Raw genomic sequence first — 19,579 nt, 5'->3', positions numbered from 1 at the left:
TTCAGTCAGTCCAGAAATGTTCTCATTTCCTTTGTGATTTATTTTTTGACCCATGGGTTCTATGAAAGTATGTGGTTGGGACTTTTTAAAGGTGTCATGTTGTTGATTTCTAATTTAATTCCACTGAGGCTGGAGACTACACTAAGATTTCAGTTTTTTGAAATCTATTCAGACAACTTTTATGGCCCAGCACATGGTCCCTTTTAAGTGATCTCGTAGGGTTGGGAGCCCATATGGACTCGGTTCCTCGAAGTCACACCCAGCCGAAGCACGGGCTTTGAACTGTTTCTGAGAACACATAGTTAGCAATTCTAAACTTTTCAGAAAGTTACTCAGTAGAAGCTAGGCTGGCCCATATAAAGTTGTCACTTCTGTAGCTTAGACTGGGCTGAATATTGGTAATTTCATATGATTCAACCTTCAGACACCTTTTCTGTTCCATGGTCCCTTTTGGATAGGTCTCCAAAGAGGCTCTCCAATCAGTGTTTCCAAGGATGGAACGGGAGAGAAGGACATATCAGGAAAACTTGAAAGGAAGTTTCTTGCCAGTGACGGAAAGGAAAAATTGCCCAGGGAAGGTGTGTCTTACCTACTGGCTACTATACCAGGGCAGTCAGGACATCAGTTGCAGTGAGCTTGGGGACTCAGGACTGGAGCCCTTGAGGATGCAAATATAGCGGGACCTTATTGCAGCCCTGGGATTCCACACCCAGCCCGAGGGGGAGTGAGGTTCTAGGTTAAGGGCATTCAGAACTTGTAGTCCTATGGAGCTGGGACATCCATCGGCATCCATTTTTATATTTTCATGGGCTTTGTACTCCCCTCACACTTGGTCAAGTAGGGAATCACAGTCAGTTACATTCCTTCCTGTGCTCAGGGAATTTTATTAATGCCCAGTGAAAAAGAAGCTCTGGAGATGCTGTCTTCAGAGTGGTGTACGAAGAAACCTACAGTACAGGAAGCAGGTGACTGACTCTGTGGTGTTGACTTGAAATTCTAACATGCTCATCAGATTCCATTTCCTGACCCACTACAAGTCTCTGCGTAGATACAGCCCCCACATCTACTTGTGTAGGTTGCCTTGGAGGTCAGATTGGGCCTGCCTGTTTTCATGAAGGGCTGGAGATGCCACCCAGGTCATATGTCAGAGACCATGAATGGCATCTAGAGTTAATCCAGGCAGTTTATCAGGTTTCTGCTGCCCCTGGGTTTTGACCATGCTCTAGCAATTTGCCATTTACCCTAAAGTTCCAGTCGCAATGAGGAAAATTCTTAGATATGACTCAAACGTATTCTTTTTGGCCACAAAATAAAGTTCAAGAGCGTGATCTCACCGGCTTGAATTGTCATGATCTAACCGATGTCGCCTGTAGAGGTCTGGGCCCACGTCAGGAGCTGCTGGTGGTAGGATCCAAAGCATTCCTGAGCTGCACGCGGCCAGGCCAGCCAGGTCTCCCACAGCCTAGCCCCCTCGCAGCGCTAGTCCTGTAAAGTGGGGAGGTGTGCCCTTGTTCTGCTCCTAGAAGCAGGTTGACATTTGGACTCATTTCCCATTATTCCTTCATCGTTAATGACTTGAAGCTAAGGGAAGCAATATTCAGTGAACTACTGTTTTCTGTGCATTGTTATGATTGTAACATTGTGAAGCACACATTGCAATGTTATCTTCATTGGACACACGAGGGGCTGATGTTGGGGAGGCTAAATTACTTGGAGGTTACATACTCAGTAAATGGTAGAACGTGGATTTGAATCCGGAACTGGTTGTGTATGTAGTCTTCAGTGCTCTGTACTGTTTCCTAGATATGGAAGAGGCAGCTTACAAGAACCGATTGTGTTTTTGGAACACCTTGCCCTCCCATTGTTCAAGTTATCTGGAATTAAAGACCGGTTGTAAGTTGACAAGTCATCTATTTTGCAACACTCAATGGGGCAAGTGGAAGGCAGAGCACTTTCTACTTTTTGACTTTCTCATGGTCCACGGTAGGATTGCTAAACTGTTCATTTAGTTTTCAGGAGATATTTCTGTAGCACCTGGTGTTGCTATACACTAAATGTTGGGGACCTAATTTATGCCTAATGGCTAATTATAGGGGGAAATGAAGCAGTAATGGTAAACAAAAGAATGATCTAGAACAGCCATTTGTCATATTGGGGCTGAAGGGTATAGAGGAGGGCGGAGGGAGGAGAAGTGCATCTTGCTCACACCCTTCACAGATTTTCCCGGGTTATGGAAATCACCAGGTTAAAACTCCATTCATTGGAGACTTTGTATGAATATTGTGCCATCTGGTATCTAAGAATATGTAAGACTTGACTTTTTGTCCCTGACCAAAGCAGACTTAGATGCTTTGGTGGATTTGAGCATGCATGTCGCCAGAAGGTTAAGAACCCAACTTGATTTGTATGAACTTGTGAGCTAGCTGGTTGGTACCCGGTCCTGGTAGGTTTTCCACAGCTCCATTTTGCAAGAGTTTTTGTCTACTTTGTTTACGCTAATATGTTCTTCTGTTTGCCTTCTTTTTCACATCAAATACATTCGTTATTTCAGAAAGTTTTTTTTTTTTCCCTGGAGTTACTCTTTCATTCTTCCCAAGAAACTCTAGCCTCCGGACGCGTTCAGATGAAGTATATGACCATTTACAGCATCTTTTGGAAGGGATTCTTGCATGGGGTAAACTATAGTCTTAACCACAGTTCACCAAATTATGGATGGCCCACAGATTATAAAGTGTGTCCACTCAGGGTATTTGTAAATAAAGTTTTATTGGGATACAGCCATGTCTGTTCATTTACCTATTGTCTATACCAGCTACAGTGGCAGAGTGGAGTTGAGACAGAGACTGTATGGCCCACAAAACCAAAAATATTCACTATTGGGCCCTTTGCAGAGAAAATTTCCCAGCCCCTGGTGCACACCAATTGTTCTCAATGATGCCTGGCTGCATCATGGAAATCTCCTGGAGGGCTTTTAAAACCCCCTGCCGCCTGGGCAGAGATTTCAATTTAATTGGTCTTGAGCGGGGCCAGACAGTTTTTTAAAAAGCTCCCCAAGTGATTCCCAGATTTGAGATCCACTAGTTTAGATCTATTCTTTTAGCAGCAGGAATATGGCTGTATTTGTTACCTTAGCTCCTAGGAGCTCCCAGAAGTCCGCACCAGAAGTCTCTTTGGGTGGCTGGGAAAGAGTCAGCCTTATCTCTGTTGGGAAAGTGCTGATCCACCCTGAATTCCTGAGTTAGGTGGTGGTGAAGCTTGACCTTATCAGTGATCAGTGCTGCCAACATTCTTTCTGAAGCCCCAAGGCCCTCCCACAAAGACTATCTTCCTTTAGTTCTCTGGTAAAGGGTTTCTCATCTACTATCTAGATTAGGCTTCGGGCCAAAGTCCATCCATTTAGCCTTTTGTTTCCCCTCTTTGGAGCATGTTGGAGCAGGCAGGGGAAAAATGGATCACACAGCATTTTTCACAGGTATTAATTGGCAAGACTCAGTCTTGAATGTTGTAGTAGAGCACGTGTTTACTGAGAGATCATCCCCCAGTCTGTTCTCTTTGCATTTGGTGGCTTCTTGTGTTACTTCGGTAGCTCTTGAGTAGGCCTGATTTTTTTGATCCTTTGCTTATGGTACCTTTAAAAAATGTTCATGCCCTCCTTTGTTGACCTCAGTTATCCCTGCTCTGGTAATTAGTACCTGTCAGCATGGAGCCGGTCAGGGCTTGCCTCCTTTCTGCCAGTCTTTGCTGGCTCTTTTGAGCAACCCCTTACAGTGCTGATGCTGGGGGTGCCCCTGGTCTTGAGCCATCTGTCCAGAGGATGTCTTTGGAGAGACAGGGACAGACACACACACAGCTTCCCTCTTCCAATAACCCGTGCAATTGAAATCCATGATAAGTACTGTGGTCTGTAGCACTTTGAGTGTTAAATCCACAAGTCTAGTTCAGCTAGCAGGCAATGGGCTTTAGCGAGCCAGAGGGCCATTTCTTCTTCCACTGGAAAAGCTAATCAGATGAGAGGATGTTGGATAGCTGACCCATTGGAGGCCAAGTTCCAGGCACAGGTCCCTCTGTGACTGATGGCATAAAGCAGATCAAGTCACTGCACACTCAGTCTGGAATCTATAAAGTGGGGGAGTATCATCATCACCTCTCACAAAGATTTTTATGAGAATAGATGAAATAAATGTGAAAGGCACCCTATAATAGCAAGGACCAATAATTTACATTGTTGTGGTCCAGATGAACGAAAACCTTGTTATTATGTCATTGAAAACAAAGTGTGTACCTGAGTGGACTCCTTAAGCTATTTAATAGCTCTGCCCACTCAGCTCTTCAACAGAGAAGAAAGCTTCAGAGGTGAAAGTCTGGTATTTATCATAAACCCTGAGATTGGAGACATGTCTTAACAGAGGAAGATAGTTTTTCTCTAAATGATGTACAGCACACGCTGTTAAAAAACAGAGTCTAGACTCCTGAGCTATTTCTTGGATTCCAGAAATGGATTCCATTAGTCTTACTGGCAGACATGAGGAACTGAGAACTTGCATAAATCGAATTATATTATTAAAAGTTAGGCCAGTGTTCACAACTTTCCTTAGCATTTGAAGATAAGGTATGCTCATGGTCTTAGGTGCCTGAGCTGACTTTTCCTTTATCCCAGGCCTGGAATTTTATAATTTTCGAGGCTGTATCAAGGCTAACATGAATGGTATCAATAGAAGCAAAACCTAGTCTATCATCTGGGATGGTTTCAGCTGTTCAGTCACAGACGAGACTAACTCCCATGGGCCTAGACAATAAGGAAGTCCTCCAAGGTGGAGTGGCTTCCTGTTGGTGGATTCGGTGGCTCAGGGATGTCCTGTTTCATGAGTAGACTCCTTAGGGAGGAGTGGTGGATGCCCAACAACCTCAGGCTACTGGTAGTCAGGAGGGAGAAGGGGGGGGCAGGTTGCCATGTATTTGTCCAAGTGTACCTGCCACACCTCCCATGTGCATTTCACATTTTGTGGCAATGATTTCAGATCATTGTTACTGATGTCTAACATTGCGCTTCACTTCCCTGGACTTTGGTGGCGGGGTTACTTTCTACCCCAGTGGGAAAGATCCCATGTGGTAATTGTTGGCATGGTCTTCCTCAGCTGCAAGGTGACAAGTTGACACAGTGGAAATGAGGAGTCAGCAAACCTTAGGCTCATTTGCATATTGTCTGGCTTCCAAGTGAAAGCCCCTTAAGCTCAGGTCTGAGAAACTTTTAAGTCCCAGGAGTTTAATGCGGAGATTTTATAGAAATGATTTCTGCCTCTTCAGGGCATTGTCTGAGGTGTTGCTTTCATTACTGATCTTCGGTGAAACCAAAGAGTCAGACAGAATAGAATTTGTAGGATTTGGAGATAGACATTCTTCATCTAAGAAAGAATTCTACTTAAAAACCATTTTATTCCGTGTCTTGAGAGATTACGATTCTAAATATAAGAACATAAAGTTGGCAAACACTTAGCTCCTCCAGATATTTATTTCCAGTGGATTCTAGAGGTTCAAAATTCCGACAGAGTAGATTTGCCATAGAACTGTTTTTTTTAAAAAAGAGGTATCTCAACTCCCCAAATTAACTTTGAATATAATTAGGGCTGTTAAATAATCTTGCTGTTGAAGCCATTTGATGGTTTCGAGCCACCCTTTGCCATAGAAAGTCAGAACATGGTTTTGAACTAGTTTCTAGGTGTTGGCAGCTAGTTATCTGAATGACAGCCCTCGTTCCCCAGATCAGAGGAGTAAAAGAAAGGATGCTGGCCCTGCTGATGGGTATTCTGAGCAGGTGACATTAATGAAACTGACCTGGAGGCAGAGGACACCAGTGTGGGGTGACCATAGAAGCAGACAGAGCAGTGCTGCACCACCTAAGGAAGGCATGGAATGCAAGTCACTGTAGCCAGAAGCTGATGGCTTGAGGAGCCTCAGAGCAAGGAGAGAGAAGCGTCAGGAGCTGGCCATGCTCAGGGGTGTAATGAGAAGCAGCCACTAGCTGCTGCAGCTGCTGAAATGGCAGAAGGGGCTTGTGGCTTTCAGTGCAGATAGAAATTGGCTAACGGCTTAGCATCCACAGGGGAACGTCTCTTTGTGTCTCCCCTACCCCCAGATATTGGCTCCTCATAGAGATGCCGTGGCCGTAAGGAGGGTACGGCCTGTGCACTGCACCATTTAAGAACACATTTAGGTCTGTGATGTACTGTAGCTAAACAGCCATCAAAAACAAGGTGCCAGAAAAAAAGAACGGGTGCTTCCCTTTTGTTCGTGTGGAACAGCCTAGAAGAATAGCTGTTCTACAGCTATTATCAGCCAGTATCTGACAGGCACATTACTAGAAAGTTGTCTTTTTCATTTTGCAGATCTTTAGTATTTTGTTCTTTCTTATGTCAAAAATTGTTCCAGACAATCGCAGTTCGAATCCCAGTCAGGGCACATACCGGGTTGCAGGCCAGTTCCCTGCAGGCCAGTTCCCAGCAGGGGATGCACAAAGGACAACCATACATTGATGTTTCTCTCCCTCTCTCCTTCCCTTCCCCTCTACAGATAAATAAATAAAATCTTTAAAAAAATTGTTCATCTGGGGACTATAGATATGAAGGAAATAAGAATAAAATCTTTTGTAATGAAATCATTGAAAATAACCATAGTTGACTTTTTGGCTCTGTCCTTCCAGAGACTTCCGTGTGTGTGCGTTTTAAAAGAAAGTAAAAATGATTCATAGTACATGTACTATTTACACAGTAAGAGCAGTTTTTCATAGTTAATCATACCTTTCCCTCCTCATACGTATGTGGTTTTTAAGCCTACTAGTTTTGCAGTCGATGTAAGCAGAGTTTTGATTTACCTGTAGCCACCTATTTTACTATGTGGGACCCTATAGAAAGGCCTCATGCAGAAATCAAACATCCACACTTGAGGGTGGGAAATGCTGATTTCTCTAGGAGCCAGTGCCAACTTGTAAATCTGAGACTTAATTATTTAATACAATGAATCAGAAATTCCTATCTATGTGTATTTATTTATTTCAAAGGATCCATTCTAATATAAAATATTTTCCTTCTCTTTAGCCTTCTCTGGATATTCAGCAAATACAAAGTATGACCCACACCAGATTAAAGCAGAAATAGCAAGTCGCCGGGATAGGGTGAGTAAAACAAATGTTCTCACAACGACATGCCCCGTATGTATTTTTACATAACACCACTTATCCTGGTTTATTTGGGGGTGGTCAGTGTGTCTAACACTTGTAGTTTAATAAGATTTTCGATTTCATGGACCATTATTGTATTTGGTTGTACTCTCCACTTGTTTTCAATAGGAGGGAAAACGTTTCATTTTAAAACCTCAGCCCATCTAACAAGAGTCGCCTGTGTTCCCGTGTGTACCTACCTTTCTCCCCCTCAGCCCCTGCTCTTGATTGCGGGGGGAGGGGGTCTGTTTTGTCGCACTGGCATGGAAGCCTGGGAGACACCTCGGAGATGAAGCCTCCTGCTGTGGTTGGTGTCTCTGTCCCCAAAGCAGAAGGGTATCTTTCGGGGCTGTGGTTCTCAAATTCTAGTGCACCTAAGAAAAGCACCTGGAGAGTTGGTTCGCCAGGCGAGCTCCTGGGCCCACCCCCTGAGCTTTAACACAGGCCTGGGGCCGGTACCAGAACCTGCTTAAATGAGACCATGCTCTCAACAGCCGGGCTTCACACTGGGCTCTGTGAGTAGCAAGAAAAAGGGAAGATGGACAAAATGTTAACACACTTTGCTAATTGTAACGAGCAAATCGATACCTTGGAAGGGAAGATAGTTGCCATTCCACCTGCATAGGAACAGTCTGGGACTTTGGTTTGTAAGCAAAGCAGTTCATTCTTCCAGGGTGGCTGTTTTTTTTTGTGTGTGTGTGAATGGAAGTTCATGGAGACAGTAGATGATACAGTACATTGCAAGCTAATCAGAAACTTCAATGACAGTGATAACAACTGTAGAAATAATTTTTCACAGCAAGTTTTTGTGAAAAAAATGTTATTTGTCTCTAGCTTTCCAGATTGAAACGGGAGCTGACCCAGATGAAGCAAGAACTGCAGTACAAAGAAAAGGGGGTGGAGACCCTGCAAGAGTGAGTTGCCTGGGGTCATAGACGGGAGCTTCCCGAGGTTTCCTTCTGTGCTGACCTTGCCGGTGCCTGGACATGAGTCCTAACGCTTCAGGGGCACCCACTTCTGTGCTTTTGTTTGTGCCCTTTCGTTCTCAGCCCAGAGCCTCAGAATCTCTGTTTTGCCTGAAGAGGTTTCGTTCCTTTAAATGAAATGACTGGGGAAATGGGACCTTTATTTTATTTTTATGCACATTCTCAATAGCTGCACATGGCTGCTTCCATTTGAATTCCAGTTTTGTTAGTTTTAGTCTCTTACATTTTTTAATTCTAAAGGTTAAAATCAAATTAATTAAAATAAAAAAATTACATCCCCCAGTCTCAGTAGCCACGTCTTAAATGCTCAGTAGTCACATGTGGCTAGCGTAGACTCTCTTTACCTCAGCGCCATTGACCCTTTGGACCAGAGAACTGTTTGTGGTGGGGCTGTCCTGTGCACTATAGGATGTTTAGCAGCATCGTTGGCCTTGGCCCCCTAGATGCTGGTAGCACCCTCCTGCCCATCTGTGACAGCGAAAAATGTCTGCAGACTTTGCCAAGTGTTCCCTGGAAGGCCCATTTGCCCCCAGTTGAGCACCAGTGGGCTAGCAGCTATTGCATTGGACAGCACAGTTCATGGAATATTTCCATCCCCACAGACCATTCTGTTAGACAGTCTGGTCTATAGATCTTCCTCCTGTTGGCATTTTTACAATGAAAACTTCATCCCTACTAGGAGTTTGGGGATGGGTTTCTTATTATTTGTGAGCTTTATTAAGTCAGCAAATTCAATGAACAAAAGTTATTTTATAAGCGGTGATATTGCTGGTCTGCAAGAACTAATTTTCTTAAGAAAGGGCATCGTATGCTTGTTGGTGAAGATTCTCTCTTCCTGCAGAGCCTGGCTTCACGTGCTGAACTTGGGCATGTGCTTCACCACTTCTGTGCCTACTCTTCTCACGGCCAATGGGGATTGCCTTCGCCAACTTGGCTGCTAAATACCTTAGATCTGGGGATGTAAACAGGAGACATTTCCTGTCACAGTTCCTACTTCTTGCTGTGCCTTCACAGGGTGGGGGTGTTGAGGGAGCTCTGGTCTTTGATATCTCTTCCTTCTCTTCTAAGGATGCTAATCCCATTTTGGTGCTCCACTCTCAGGACTTTATTACCTAGGTCTAATCACCACACAAGGCCCCATCTCCAAACACCATCCCATTGGAGAGGGGCTGGCACGATCCAGTCCCTAGCAGCTGTCATCGGGATAAATTGTCCAGAAGGCAGCACCAGCGCCTGCTACCTAGTCAGCCTCAGCAGACGGCAGGAATTGTGGGTGTTTTCAGTGAGGCGGGCAGCTTGCCTCTCTCGTGCAGCCTGTGTGCAGATGCAGGGATGGTGTCAGATGCGACTGCATTATTGCTCTTTATAGGGAGGTGCTGTGTGAGTGCGAGCATTTGACAAATGTAACTATCTCTGCCTCACATAAAGGGTAATTACCGGGCATGTCAAACCTTGTGGTTTAACACTAGGTTCAGCCTCGCTTTTTGAATCATCCAGGATTGATTTGGGTGATGATTCATTTGGCCATTTCTTTATTAAGGGCATGTTATAGGCACCTGGGCAGACACAACAGAAAGGTGAGCTGGGTCCTGTCTGGAGGGGCTTGGCTCTCTCTGGCGCTGACGCCTGGCCCTGCCCCTGCAGGTTCTGCCAGGCGTGGATTTGGGTACGCGCTTAGTGTCAGCTGGAGTCTTACCCTTACGGCTGCTCTATTGGTTTCTCCGCCATTACCCAGCAGTTTGTGTGCTCATTCTCCTGCAGTTTGGATGTGCAGTGGGGCTTCCTTAAATTAGCCTCAGTCGCTACAACTTGTAAAAAGTTTTGCTGAAGCAAATCAAGCAGCTTTTCCCCTATCAGCCACCGGTGTTGGTGGTGGTGGTTGCTCACTTTTTCCGTTTGTGGCAATGTTTCCCATCGCACCACTGCGTGCTCAGTAGTTTTACCCCCAGGTAAAATTGGGGTACCCCCAGGTACAGCCCAGCCAGCCGCCAGAGCACGGACGCCTGCCAGGGTGCTTCTGTGTGTGCGGTGGCTCCGTCCTCCTGGTCACTTCTGCTAAGAGGCTGGATAAGAAGTAATAAGAAGTAAGCAGAACCAATCATTGAATTTGGTAGGTCCTTGAACATTGCTAGGACTCACTTGTTGAATTGGAGTCTGCTTTCCTTCTCTCATGTGGCTATTGCTTTCTGTCATTACGAGGGAGAATCACGACTTGGAGATGTCTCTAGATGGTGCTGACTTTTCACGCTAGGCATCACACGGGCTGTGAAGGTGATCAGGCTTCAGGGTGGTTCAGGGGTGCTGTGAGGGGGCACAGGACCCCTGAGCCTCAGAAGGGAGTCTGTCTGGTGCCTTCCCTCACCGGCTCTGGCTTCTGTGGCGGGATTGCCAGGCCAGGCACCTGTCCCTCTGCCTGGTTGCAGTCACTCTGGTTATCTCCATTTCCTTATTCGAAGACGGAGGTTATATTGCAACGTCAGCTAAGATCGAACACTCTGGAATAATGATGTTGAACCAGTATGCTGTAAGAATTTTTAAAACGTGAAATACCTGAGTATTTGGTGAGGCGCACTGACCTCTTGTCCCTTTGATTGTCAAAAAATGCCAGCAGCCAACACTACAATAGCCGCTCAGTGTGAATGAATCAAAATTTTACCTATTTTTGTCATATTGTCAAAAATATGTATTTTTTGGTGTGCCACAGAATTTTAGTAATGAGTTTATGTGTGCCCTGAGATGAAAAAGGTTGAAAATTGCTGGTGAAGAAAATAAAAAGTGCCAGGACTCAGGCTCTTGCCATTGCTAGAAAGTCAGTTCAGCTCACACTTGAAGTAGTTTTAAGAATAGGAAAAGGCGGCCTCGGTTTCTCCAGGTTGACTGGACAGGAAGCGGAAGCCAGTAAGGGGGGAGTTGTAACTTTACACCTGCAGTCAGCGTGGAGTATGAGCTATGCTCCTGCAAAGAGGGGGCCCTGCGCTGCCTGCATTTTCTTTCTACTTTTTGAAGTAAGATCCTAGGTTTGGGAGCAGCGATGGTAAACAGGCCCCCACCCAGGGGACAGTCGTCACTTCCTGTCAGAGCCTGGTGGAGGCTGAGCGGCATGGGGGGAAATTGTGGACCTTCCCTTGGTCCTGAGAGGCCCACCCCAGCTTTTAAGACGGAGCAGCCTCAAGAGGCAGCATTTAATTAGATGGCGTGTTGTCACTGTACATGTTTGCTTTGTTCTGTGACACAGCCTTACAGCTTCAATTTCTCTGCCAGCGCAAGTCATTTGGTCCCTTCCTCCAAGTGACACAGGCTGTGCATGAGTTGGATACAGCCTCATTATTTCTTTGGTGCTAAAGATGGGCTCTTATGTTTCAATTTGATCAGGCAGCTTGCTATTATTTACTGGGAAGTTTTGAAAGCCTTTGGTGTAGGCATTGATAAGGTGATTGGCCCACCCCTCCTGTCAGATTCTAACTCTAAGAACAGAAAATACACGAGCTCTTGTCCATAATTGGGCTTCTCGGATATTATTGCCAACCTCAATTTAAGGCAGAGACCCTAGGTTTTCCTCCAGAAACATTTCTGCTGTTCTCGCTTCCCAGAATATCCAGTGTGTTCTTTTCCAGAGCACCTCACCAGGAGTTTGGCCGCTTATAACATCTTAGACTCAACTTGTTTATCTTGGTGAACTTTCCTGGCTAGCAAGAAAATCCATCATTACGCTTGGGTCCAAGTGAGGAAAAAAGAACCTTTTGTATTTTTTTTAAGTCTATGTATGTTGTTAATTTTTGTAGGTGGGAGCTGGCCATGAGCACAGTCTCTGGGTTAACGATAGAATATGTACGTGTGTATATTATATATACATTATATTATATTGTATATTGTTTATATACGTATATATATGTATACACACACATATATAAACTTTTAATGATGGAACATATCAAACCTACCCAGAAGTAGAGAGAATAGTATAACGGACCCCCTCCAGTATCCTTCATCCCCCCTCAGTAACTAACACACAACAACGCATCTCGTTTGTTCTCACACCGCATCATCCCCGAAGCTGTACCTTATTGAAGCAAATCCCAGAATCATATTTAATCCATAAATGTCCCTCCCAAACTTCTAGACTCCTTTGAAAACATAACTATAATACCTATATCCCACTTAATAGTAATCTATCTCTTCATACTTTCCCTTGTCCAGCAAGTTTGCCCATTTCCCTAGTTTGTTTGGGTCCAGGTTCAGAGGAGGCCCACACAGTATGTCCGACTGGTGTGTCTCTTCATCTGTCCTCCCCTCTCCTGTGTTTTTCTCTCTGAAAACTTTGTTGAAGAAGCTGATTTGCTTTCCTACTAGAATTTCCCCGACAGTGGTTTTGGCTGCTTGAATGCACATGGTGTCGTTTAGCTATTTATCCAGACTGGGGTCATCAGTGTGCGGGGCATCATCTGATTCAAGTTCAGTTTCTTTTTCTTCCCTTTTTTGGGGGTACATATGTCTTGTGGGTGAGGATATTGCTTTCATCAGGAGGTACACTCCCGTGGTCTCTTTTTGTGGTGTGAAGATGATTGGTAGGTTCTGTCCTTGTCTGCTTGGAACATCCGTTTATAATGTTGGCCATCAGCTTTCTACCTGGCACTGGGCACGTGTAGATACAAAAGATTTCAGCACAAGTCCCCGGAGCTGGGTTTGCTGGGTCAAAGGGTAAGTGCACCGCTGGTGTCATTAGATATTTCCAAATTCCCCTCTCTAGGGGTCGCTCCACTTTGCACTCCCAGCACTAATAGGTGAGTGTTCATGTTCCCACGGCTTTGCCAACAGAATGTGCTGTCAGGCTTTTGCGTTTTTGCCAGTCTCACAGGTGAGAGATAGTATCTCAGTGCAGTTGTCATTTGCATTTCTCCCGAGGCCCTTTATAAAAGTCTTCAGCAAATAGGAGTGACATTTTCAATTAATGAAAGTTTTCAGGAAAATTGGGCTTTCCCAGTGAAGGAGCTACTGGGCTGCGCTGCTGTGACGTTTCTGAAGCTTGTTCGGAAGAATTGTCTTACTGTAGCTCAGCATCCAGGGCCGAAGGGGGAGGACTCAGAACCCGTCTGCGTGCAGTTTCCCAGATGGGTGATGCACGAGGACATGCCAAGTGTGCCAGTGGGTGTAGGGAGATCTCCCTCTCCAGCTATGCTAGATCTCTCGCAGATCTGGAATGCACCTTGTGTTGGATTCCGAGTTGTCCTGCAGCCAGGAGGCTCGTTTAACATCGCTTCACTCCGAGTTTCCCACGCTTATGTGCCATTGAAGCTTTTTTCCGCCATGACACCTATAATGTCCCTGCGTGCTGGCACGATGGCCCAAGACACTTTGGGGGTGGGCACTGTCCCTGCTCCCTTTGTACTATCTGCCTTTCATGGTGGGCTGTTACCAGACCTGGCACGCACTCCATTGTCATAGCTTCCACTGTGACTGCTCAGCTGTGCCGTGTTGGTGGCTCGCCATTGTCACACTCTGGCCACAGGGGTTCTTCTAAAATGTCTCTTCTGTGGGTGACCCTTGCCAGCCTTTTCACTCTTACTTAGACGACAATCTACATTCTAGAGGCGTTGGCCCCCACCCTGATCTCATTTCCCTCTGGTCTCACTGTCACACCTGTGCCAATCCCCTGGCCCTGTGGCCACCCTGCTGGTCTCTGCAGCATGATGTCAGTCAAAGAGATAGACAACAAAATAGAAATCATCATGTCAGCACTGATTGGTGGTCTAAGAAAAACAAAGCTGGATTTGGGGATAGCATGGGTGCTGTGCTTAAGTAGCTGCTGTTACTGCTTCTGCCCGCCGGGAGCCCTCCCACAATGCACTGCATTCTTGGACACTGGGACCCTCGGGGTGAGGGCCTGGGCTGCAAAGATGTCAGAGAGGTCTCTGTAAATCGCCCAGTCACCTTCTCATTAACTGCCCTCTAGCATTTCCTTCCCTGCTACATACCATGTTTTAAGAAATTCTATTCCTTATTACTGCTCTTCGAGTCACAGAAAAGGGCTGTAAACTAAATGTTCCAATAAGCAGTTTCCATGAGGTACATTCTTAGCTTGGTGGCCTCTTCACTTCAAGCCTTTTAATTACTTGATGAACTTCTTTCCGATTGGGGTGTTATGAGTGAAGTTAAACCCACGTCTCCTTAAATAAGAGCCCCTACTCTCTCCTGAGCACTCGATACCAGAATGAGGCACTATTAGATATTGGAATTAGCGTTTTCTGTCCGAGGGGATTTAGTGGTTTCAAAAGAGAGTAAGATTGTTCGCAGTTAGAACAGGCTTAGACCAACAATATCCCATTAACATAGCACATGAGGTACAGCCCGTGCGCAACCCCGGCACTACTCAGATAACAGTGAAACACACAGGAATGGGGGCGGAAACAAAAAGAGCATTGTTCCTGCTGCGGGACAGGTCTGGCGCTCCACACAGGACCTGCTGTTGATAGAAAGCTGCCGGAAGCTTTCTGAGGTTCATTCAAGGCCCCCTGCCAGAGCTGGTGATGTAAAAGGTAGAGTTGTAACAAAACTTCTCATTCTTTTGGGTTGTAATGTGTGGTATTAACATGGAATATCTTTAGAGGCCTGGCAGCCCTTTTCTTCAAGATGTGGGTTGAAGAAGTCGTTTGGTTTTCCTTTTGCCAGTGCACTTCTCTTGACATCTTGAATTGAACAACAAATATGGAAACTTGAGGGCAGCAGGAGGAAGAGGTCGATGATAAACATCTCACAGCTACCTGCTCAGTGGTACTGCGGTCACCGTTTGGGGCTGCGCCTCTCTTCTCTCTAACCATCTCTTTCTAGAGCAGACCATAAAGACCAAAAAGGTTCAGTCTGGGATGACAGTTGACTGGCTATGTGGGTGGCCTTCAGATTTGACACGGTGTGAGTTTGGAGGCCTTGACTTGAAGGGTATTAACCCTCTGGTGATGAAACGGATCAGGGCTGGTGTGAGGGGCCTCAGTGGGAACCTCACTGTGCCCCTTACTGGCTGAGTGACCTTCAGCAAGTCACTTAACCTCCCCAAAGCTGCTGAAAAATGTTGAGAGGTAGAAAGTTGAGACAGAGCATTCCGAGAACTAGACTTTTTTTTTAATAGTGCATCTTAGTCCATTTGGCTTACTCTTCTAACAAAATACCACAGACTGGGTGGCTTATAAACAACGTAATTATATTTTCCATAGTTCTGGAGGCCGGCAGTCCAAGATCAGGGTGCCCACATGGCCAGGTCTCCTCAGAGCCTGCTTTCAAGTTCAAAAATGGCCGCCTTTCCACTGCGTCCTCATGTGGTGGGAGGGGCAGGAAGCTCTCAGGGTCCCTCTTGTAGAGACACTGACCCTACTCACGAGAATGTCTCCCTCATGACCTGATCACCTCCCAGAGGCCCCACCTTCTAACAGTGTCACGGTGGACATTAGGGTTCCAGCATGGGGATTTTGGCGGGAGGCAGGATAAACACTCAGATCATAGCACACTGCATAACAGCGGAGGTCACTCCAGTACCACCTTTTGTTGGGCAGTTACCAGTTTCCAATCATTTTATTTGACAAGCATAAGCACTGTCTTGAACTCTTCGTTAAACATTTTAAAAATTATTATTCTTTAGAAAATGTAATATATTGATATTTTAGAAAATACCAAATCGTTGAGCACATCCTCTGACTTTGACCCAAGTTCTAGAGAGAATTGGACAAAATGTAAGAAAACCCCCAAATGATTTTGCAGGTGTGAAGGAAGAGGTTATCTGGCCTTTCAAGTTTTTGTTAGATGAAACTGCAACATGTCTGAAAAGTGGAACTGGCTTGAATTCCGTGAAACGTTGCCTGTATATGAGCCTGTGGATTATACATTGGCCGCTCCGAGTAAGGGTACACCCGTGGTATCAGAACCACGCCCCCCCAGCAGACTTGAGAATTAGGAGGTGGGGCTTTGAGTCCCAGCTCGGCCAGACTTTACCTTGTCACCTTGGGCCGCTTAATCTCTCTGAGACTCAATTTTTTTCATAAAAAAAAACTCAGAAGATTATGCTTATCTTGTAAAGCCATTGAGGGGATTAAAGGAGGTGACAAACGTAAAGCACACAGCAACACTTTGTCACCTAGTAGGTCCTCGAGACATTAAACTACTTTAATATGCTATTTATATAGTTATATAATGTAATCAAATAATATATCCTATATAAGATGTTTATATGAGATACTTATATAATGACATTTTTGTTATATATTGATGTGTTCTATAGTAATATATAACCATTTTTAAATGACAATATGGCAGAGATTCCTAGAACATTGAGATCGTGTTCTCCAATAGCTTTCACACTGTTTAAGCAGTGGCATCTCTTTCCCTTCCCCACAAACATCATCTTCTGTGGAAGCAGAATAGCTTGAGACTACTGAGCAGGGGAGGTAGTTGCTGAAGTAGGGCTGATGGTCCCCAAGCCCTAGCATGCTTCCCCTTTAGCTACTCCTGCTCACCACGTGGGCATACCCTTGGAACTGAGTGAAAACAGCTGCTCCAGGCCAGTCTTCATTCTTCTTCAAGGTCTCAGAGTGCTCCAGTAGAGCTAAGGCTGGAGCCCATGTCTGTGGTGGTAAAGTTGACCTTCTCCTAGGCACTGTGCAGTGTCTGCTGATAGGATGGATTACAGGGTGCTGAGCCCTCTGCCTGAGGGGAATTGCAGCCCATTTTCCTCTGCGTGGCAGCCGTTCCCAGCTTGGAAGCTGGGGCCTTAAGAGACTGCTGGCTTTGTCCCTGGGTTTCCTGGTGGCCACCCTTAGGCTTTATAGTCGCTAGAAGTGAAAAGGAAATCACAGCACTTAAGTACAAAGCTGGGGCTCACGGAGCTGGCATCCCTCGGTGCAGTCTGAGCGGTGGCTGTGTGTCTGTGGCTATTGGACTAGCATAGATTTTCGGGCAATGGCAACAACTTCGTTTAAGGCAGTCAAGTTTCATTTCTCCATATGGGTGTCAGTGTCAGGAGGTGAACCCTCGGCCGTATTTTTCATTCGGGAGCAGCCAGTAGACCTGGTTAGCAAGGGCTGTGGTCACTGACTGTTACAGACAAATCAGAATTTTCTGGCCTTAGGTTTTTGTTGTTTTTTCAGTCTGGAAATGCCATCATCTTTCTCTACAGAGTTCATCAGCCTATGTGGGTTGTGGTTTAATGCCATAAATGAGATGTATTGGGAAGCCTTTGATCAGAAGATGAATACAAGAAGACATTATTATTATGTAAATGAGTAGATTTTTTTTCCTGCAAGAAAAGTCAGGCCACTTCCTTGGCAGATGTGAGATGGATGGCCTTTTATTTCTGTCTTGCGTTAGAGACTCTTGATTCTCCATACAAAAGCCGAAGTGGAAAAACACATGGCCAGGCCATGTTGGGATTTAGGGATGTCCCCATTTAATGTGTGGGGTCCCATGGTGCGCCTGCATCCGCTGTCTGTGGAAGAGGACTTGGGAACAGTTTTCATAAATATTTGATTTGAACCTGATGGCAGTCACAGCACTGCCGCTGAGCCCCCGAGCCCATTTCCAAAGGGAGGGGATGGTTTCCTGCTTGTTCTATTTGTCCTTCTCTCATTCCAAGGGCGCTGACAGCTCAGATCAGCTCCGGTGCTGAGTTTTGCTGTGAGTCGTGACGCATGTGGCCAGGAATTTGTTAATGATAATAAAGTACCAGAGTTGGTGAATTATTTACTTTTACTCCCATGAGTAAGTAGGTCCAGAATTGTCCTGATAATAGTAATAATCACCACAAACATCACACACCAGGCCTCTGCCAGATCAGCCCTTTCCTTATACCTTCTTAGTAAATGGGAGAAACATTGTTAGTATCTGCATGTGAGATGAGGAAACTGAGGTTTAAAGAGGTGAATTGACTTGCGCAGGGTCCCACTGTAGACCTGGAGTGTCACCTGTACTCACCAGCATGCCAGGATGCTTTTGCGTGAGTGGAAAATAAGGGCATTTGGACTGGCCGTTACGATCTAGATTTTCAGTTAACATCGGGGCAATAACTTAGAACCATAAGCAGTGTAATGGTCGAGGTGGAACGCGCCATGTACGCTAGTCACATTCTAGAGGAATGCATGCCATTTCTGGAGCAAAGGATTTCAACTTCTTCAGCCCTGAGGTCTTGTAAGACTCAAGACTTAGGTATGGAAGATGACAAAGGACATAGTGCAGGAGGTTCTGTGCTCTTGGAAGGTCAAAGCCAAGCCTCATTTTGGTCAGTCCTGTGCTTCTGCTACCCAGAAGCAGGCCTTGTGCACACAGGGGCAGGTGGGAAGGAAGGAAGAAAGGAATGGATGTTTGAATTGAAGGAAAGAATCGAGGAAGTATGTAGTAGAGAGAGAAGGATAAATTAGAACCAGCATGAGATAAAAGAAAGAGATACATAAAGGAAACATGAGAGTTTTCCACTTTCATACAAGGCATCCTTAATGAAAGGTCCCTGCTTGTTGCTCTTTCCCATATATCCCCCTTGCACACAAAACTCAGCTGTATGTTTATTTAGTGGATGGTTCAGACCAGATGCTGGGGATAAGTGAATAAGACCTGATCCTGCTTAAAATCCCAGGCAGTTATTCAAGCTGGTGACCTCGTTGCCTTATCACTAATGGAACCTGACTGTACATCGTGCTCACCTGATGGCACAAGTCCCGTCTCTGTGCTCACCACAACAAGGGGGTTCTATGCGATCTCTAGCCTCCTTTGCCAAAACCTTGTTTGCACTGTTTTCCACCTTCCTATGAAGCTTTTGAGGTTTTTGTCATGTGTAATGGAATGCGATCATCTCACATAGAATGACAATATTTTACTTTTTTAACCAGGATTGACCGTAAGATGTCAAATGCTCACACCAGCTACAAACTGGATGAGGCCCAGGCTATAATGAATGAGCTCCGGACCATCAAAAAAGCCATCTGTACAGGCGAGAAGGAGAGGCGGGACCTGATGCAGGTGAGAGGCCAGGGCTCTTCAGAGCCCCGTCCATCTGTCTGCCACTTGTCTCTCTTTCCTTCATTTAGGATTTAAAACACATTTTATATTTATTACATGCACAATTCATATGTATTCTAAGATATGTGTATATATATTATGTGTGCATATATCTTTTATGTATATGTATACATATATATTTAAAATAACACATATGACTTTCCTAGGGCTGCCAGGACACAGTACCCCAAACCAGGTAGCTTAGAACCAAAGAGATGGATTTTCTCAAAATCTACAGGCTGGACATTTGAAATCAAGGCATCAGCAGAGTGGCGCTGTGTCTGAAGACCATAGGGGAAGCTCCTTTCCTCCTCTTCCAGCTTCTGGTTGCTGCTGGCAGTCCTAGGCTTGC

General features: G+C 45.3%; 1 protein-coding gene across 9 annotated transcripts in view; it reads left to right on the top strand.

Moving 5' to 3' along the window:
- WWC3 (WWC family member 3) overlaps positions 1-19,579 on the top strand; it is a 100,678-nt gene that overhangs the window by 42,818 nt on the left and 38,281 nt on the right. For 6 of the 9 annotated variants that reach the window (XM_053655783.1, XM_053655781.1, XM_037157412.2 and 3 more), the window contains 5 exons: positions 459-578; positions 1,804-1,893; positions 7,092-7,168; positions 8,048-8,127; positions 19,059-19,188. In XM_053655783.1, the coding sequence (XP_053511758.1) occupies positions 459-578; positions 1,804-1,893; positions 7,092-7,168; positions 8,048-8,127; positions 19,059-19,188 (497 nt within the window). The remainder of the gene's footprint in view (positions 1-458; positions 579-1,803; positions 1,894-7,091; positions 7,169-8,047; positions 8,128-19,058; positions 19,189-19,579) is intronic. The other 3 variants (XM_053655785.1, XM_053655782.1, XM_053655787.1) reach the window with 2 other exon arrangements.

This window comes from Artibeus jamaicensis, unplaced genomic scaffold (assembly GCF_021234435.1).
Source record: "Artibeus jamaicensis isolate MK-2021 breed Jamaican fruit bat unplaced genomic scaffold, CSHL_Jam_final scaffold_1283, whole genome shotgun sequence".
Taxonomy (NCBI): domain Eukaryota; kingdom Metazoa; phylum Chordata; class Mammalia; order Chiroptera; family Phyllostomidae; genus Artibeus; species Artibeus jamaicensis.
The sequence above is the reverse complement of the archived record's forward strand: the minus strand, read 5'-3'. Positions and strand labels throughout refer to the sequence as shown.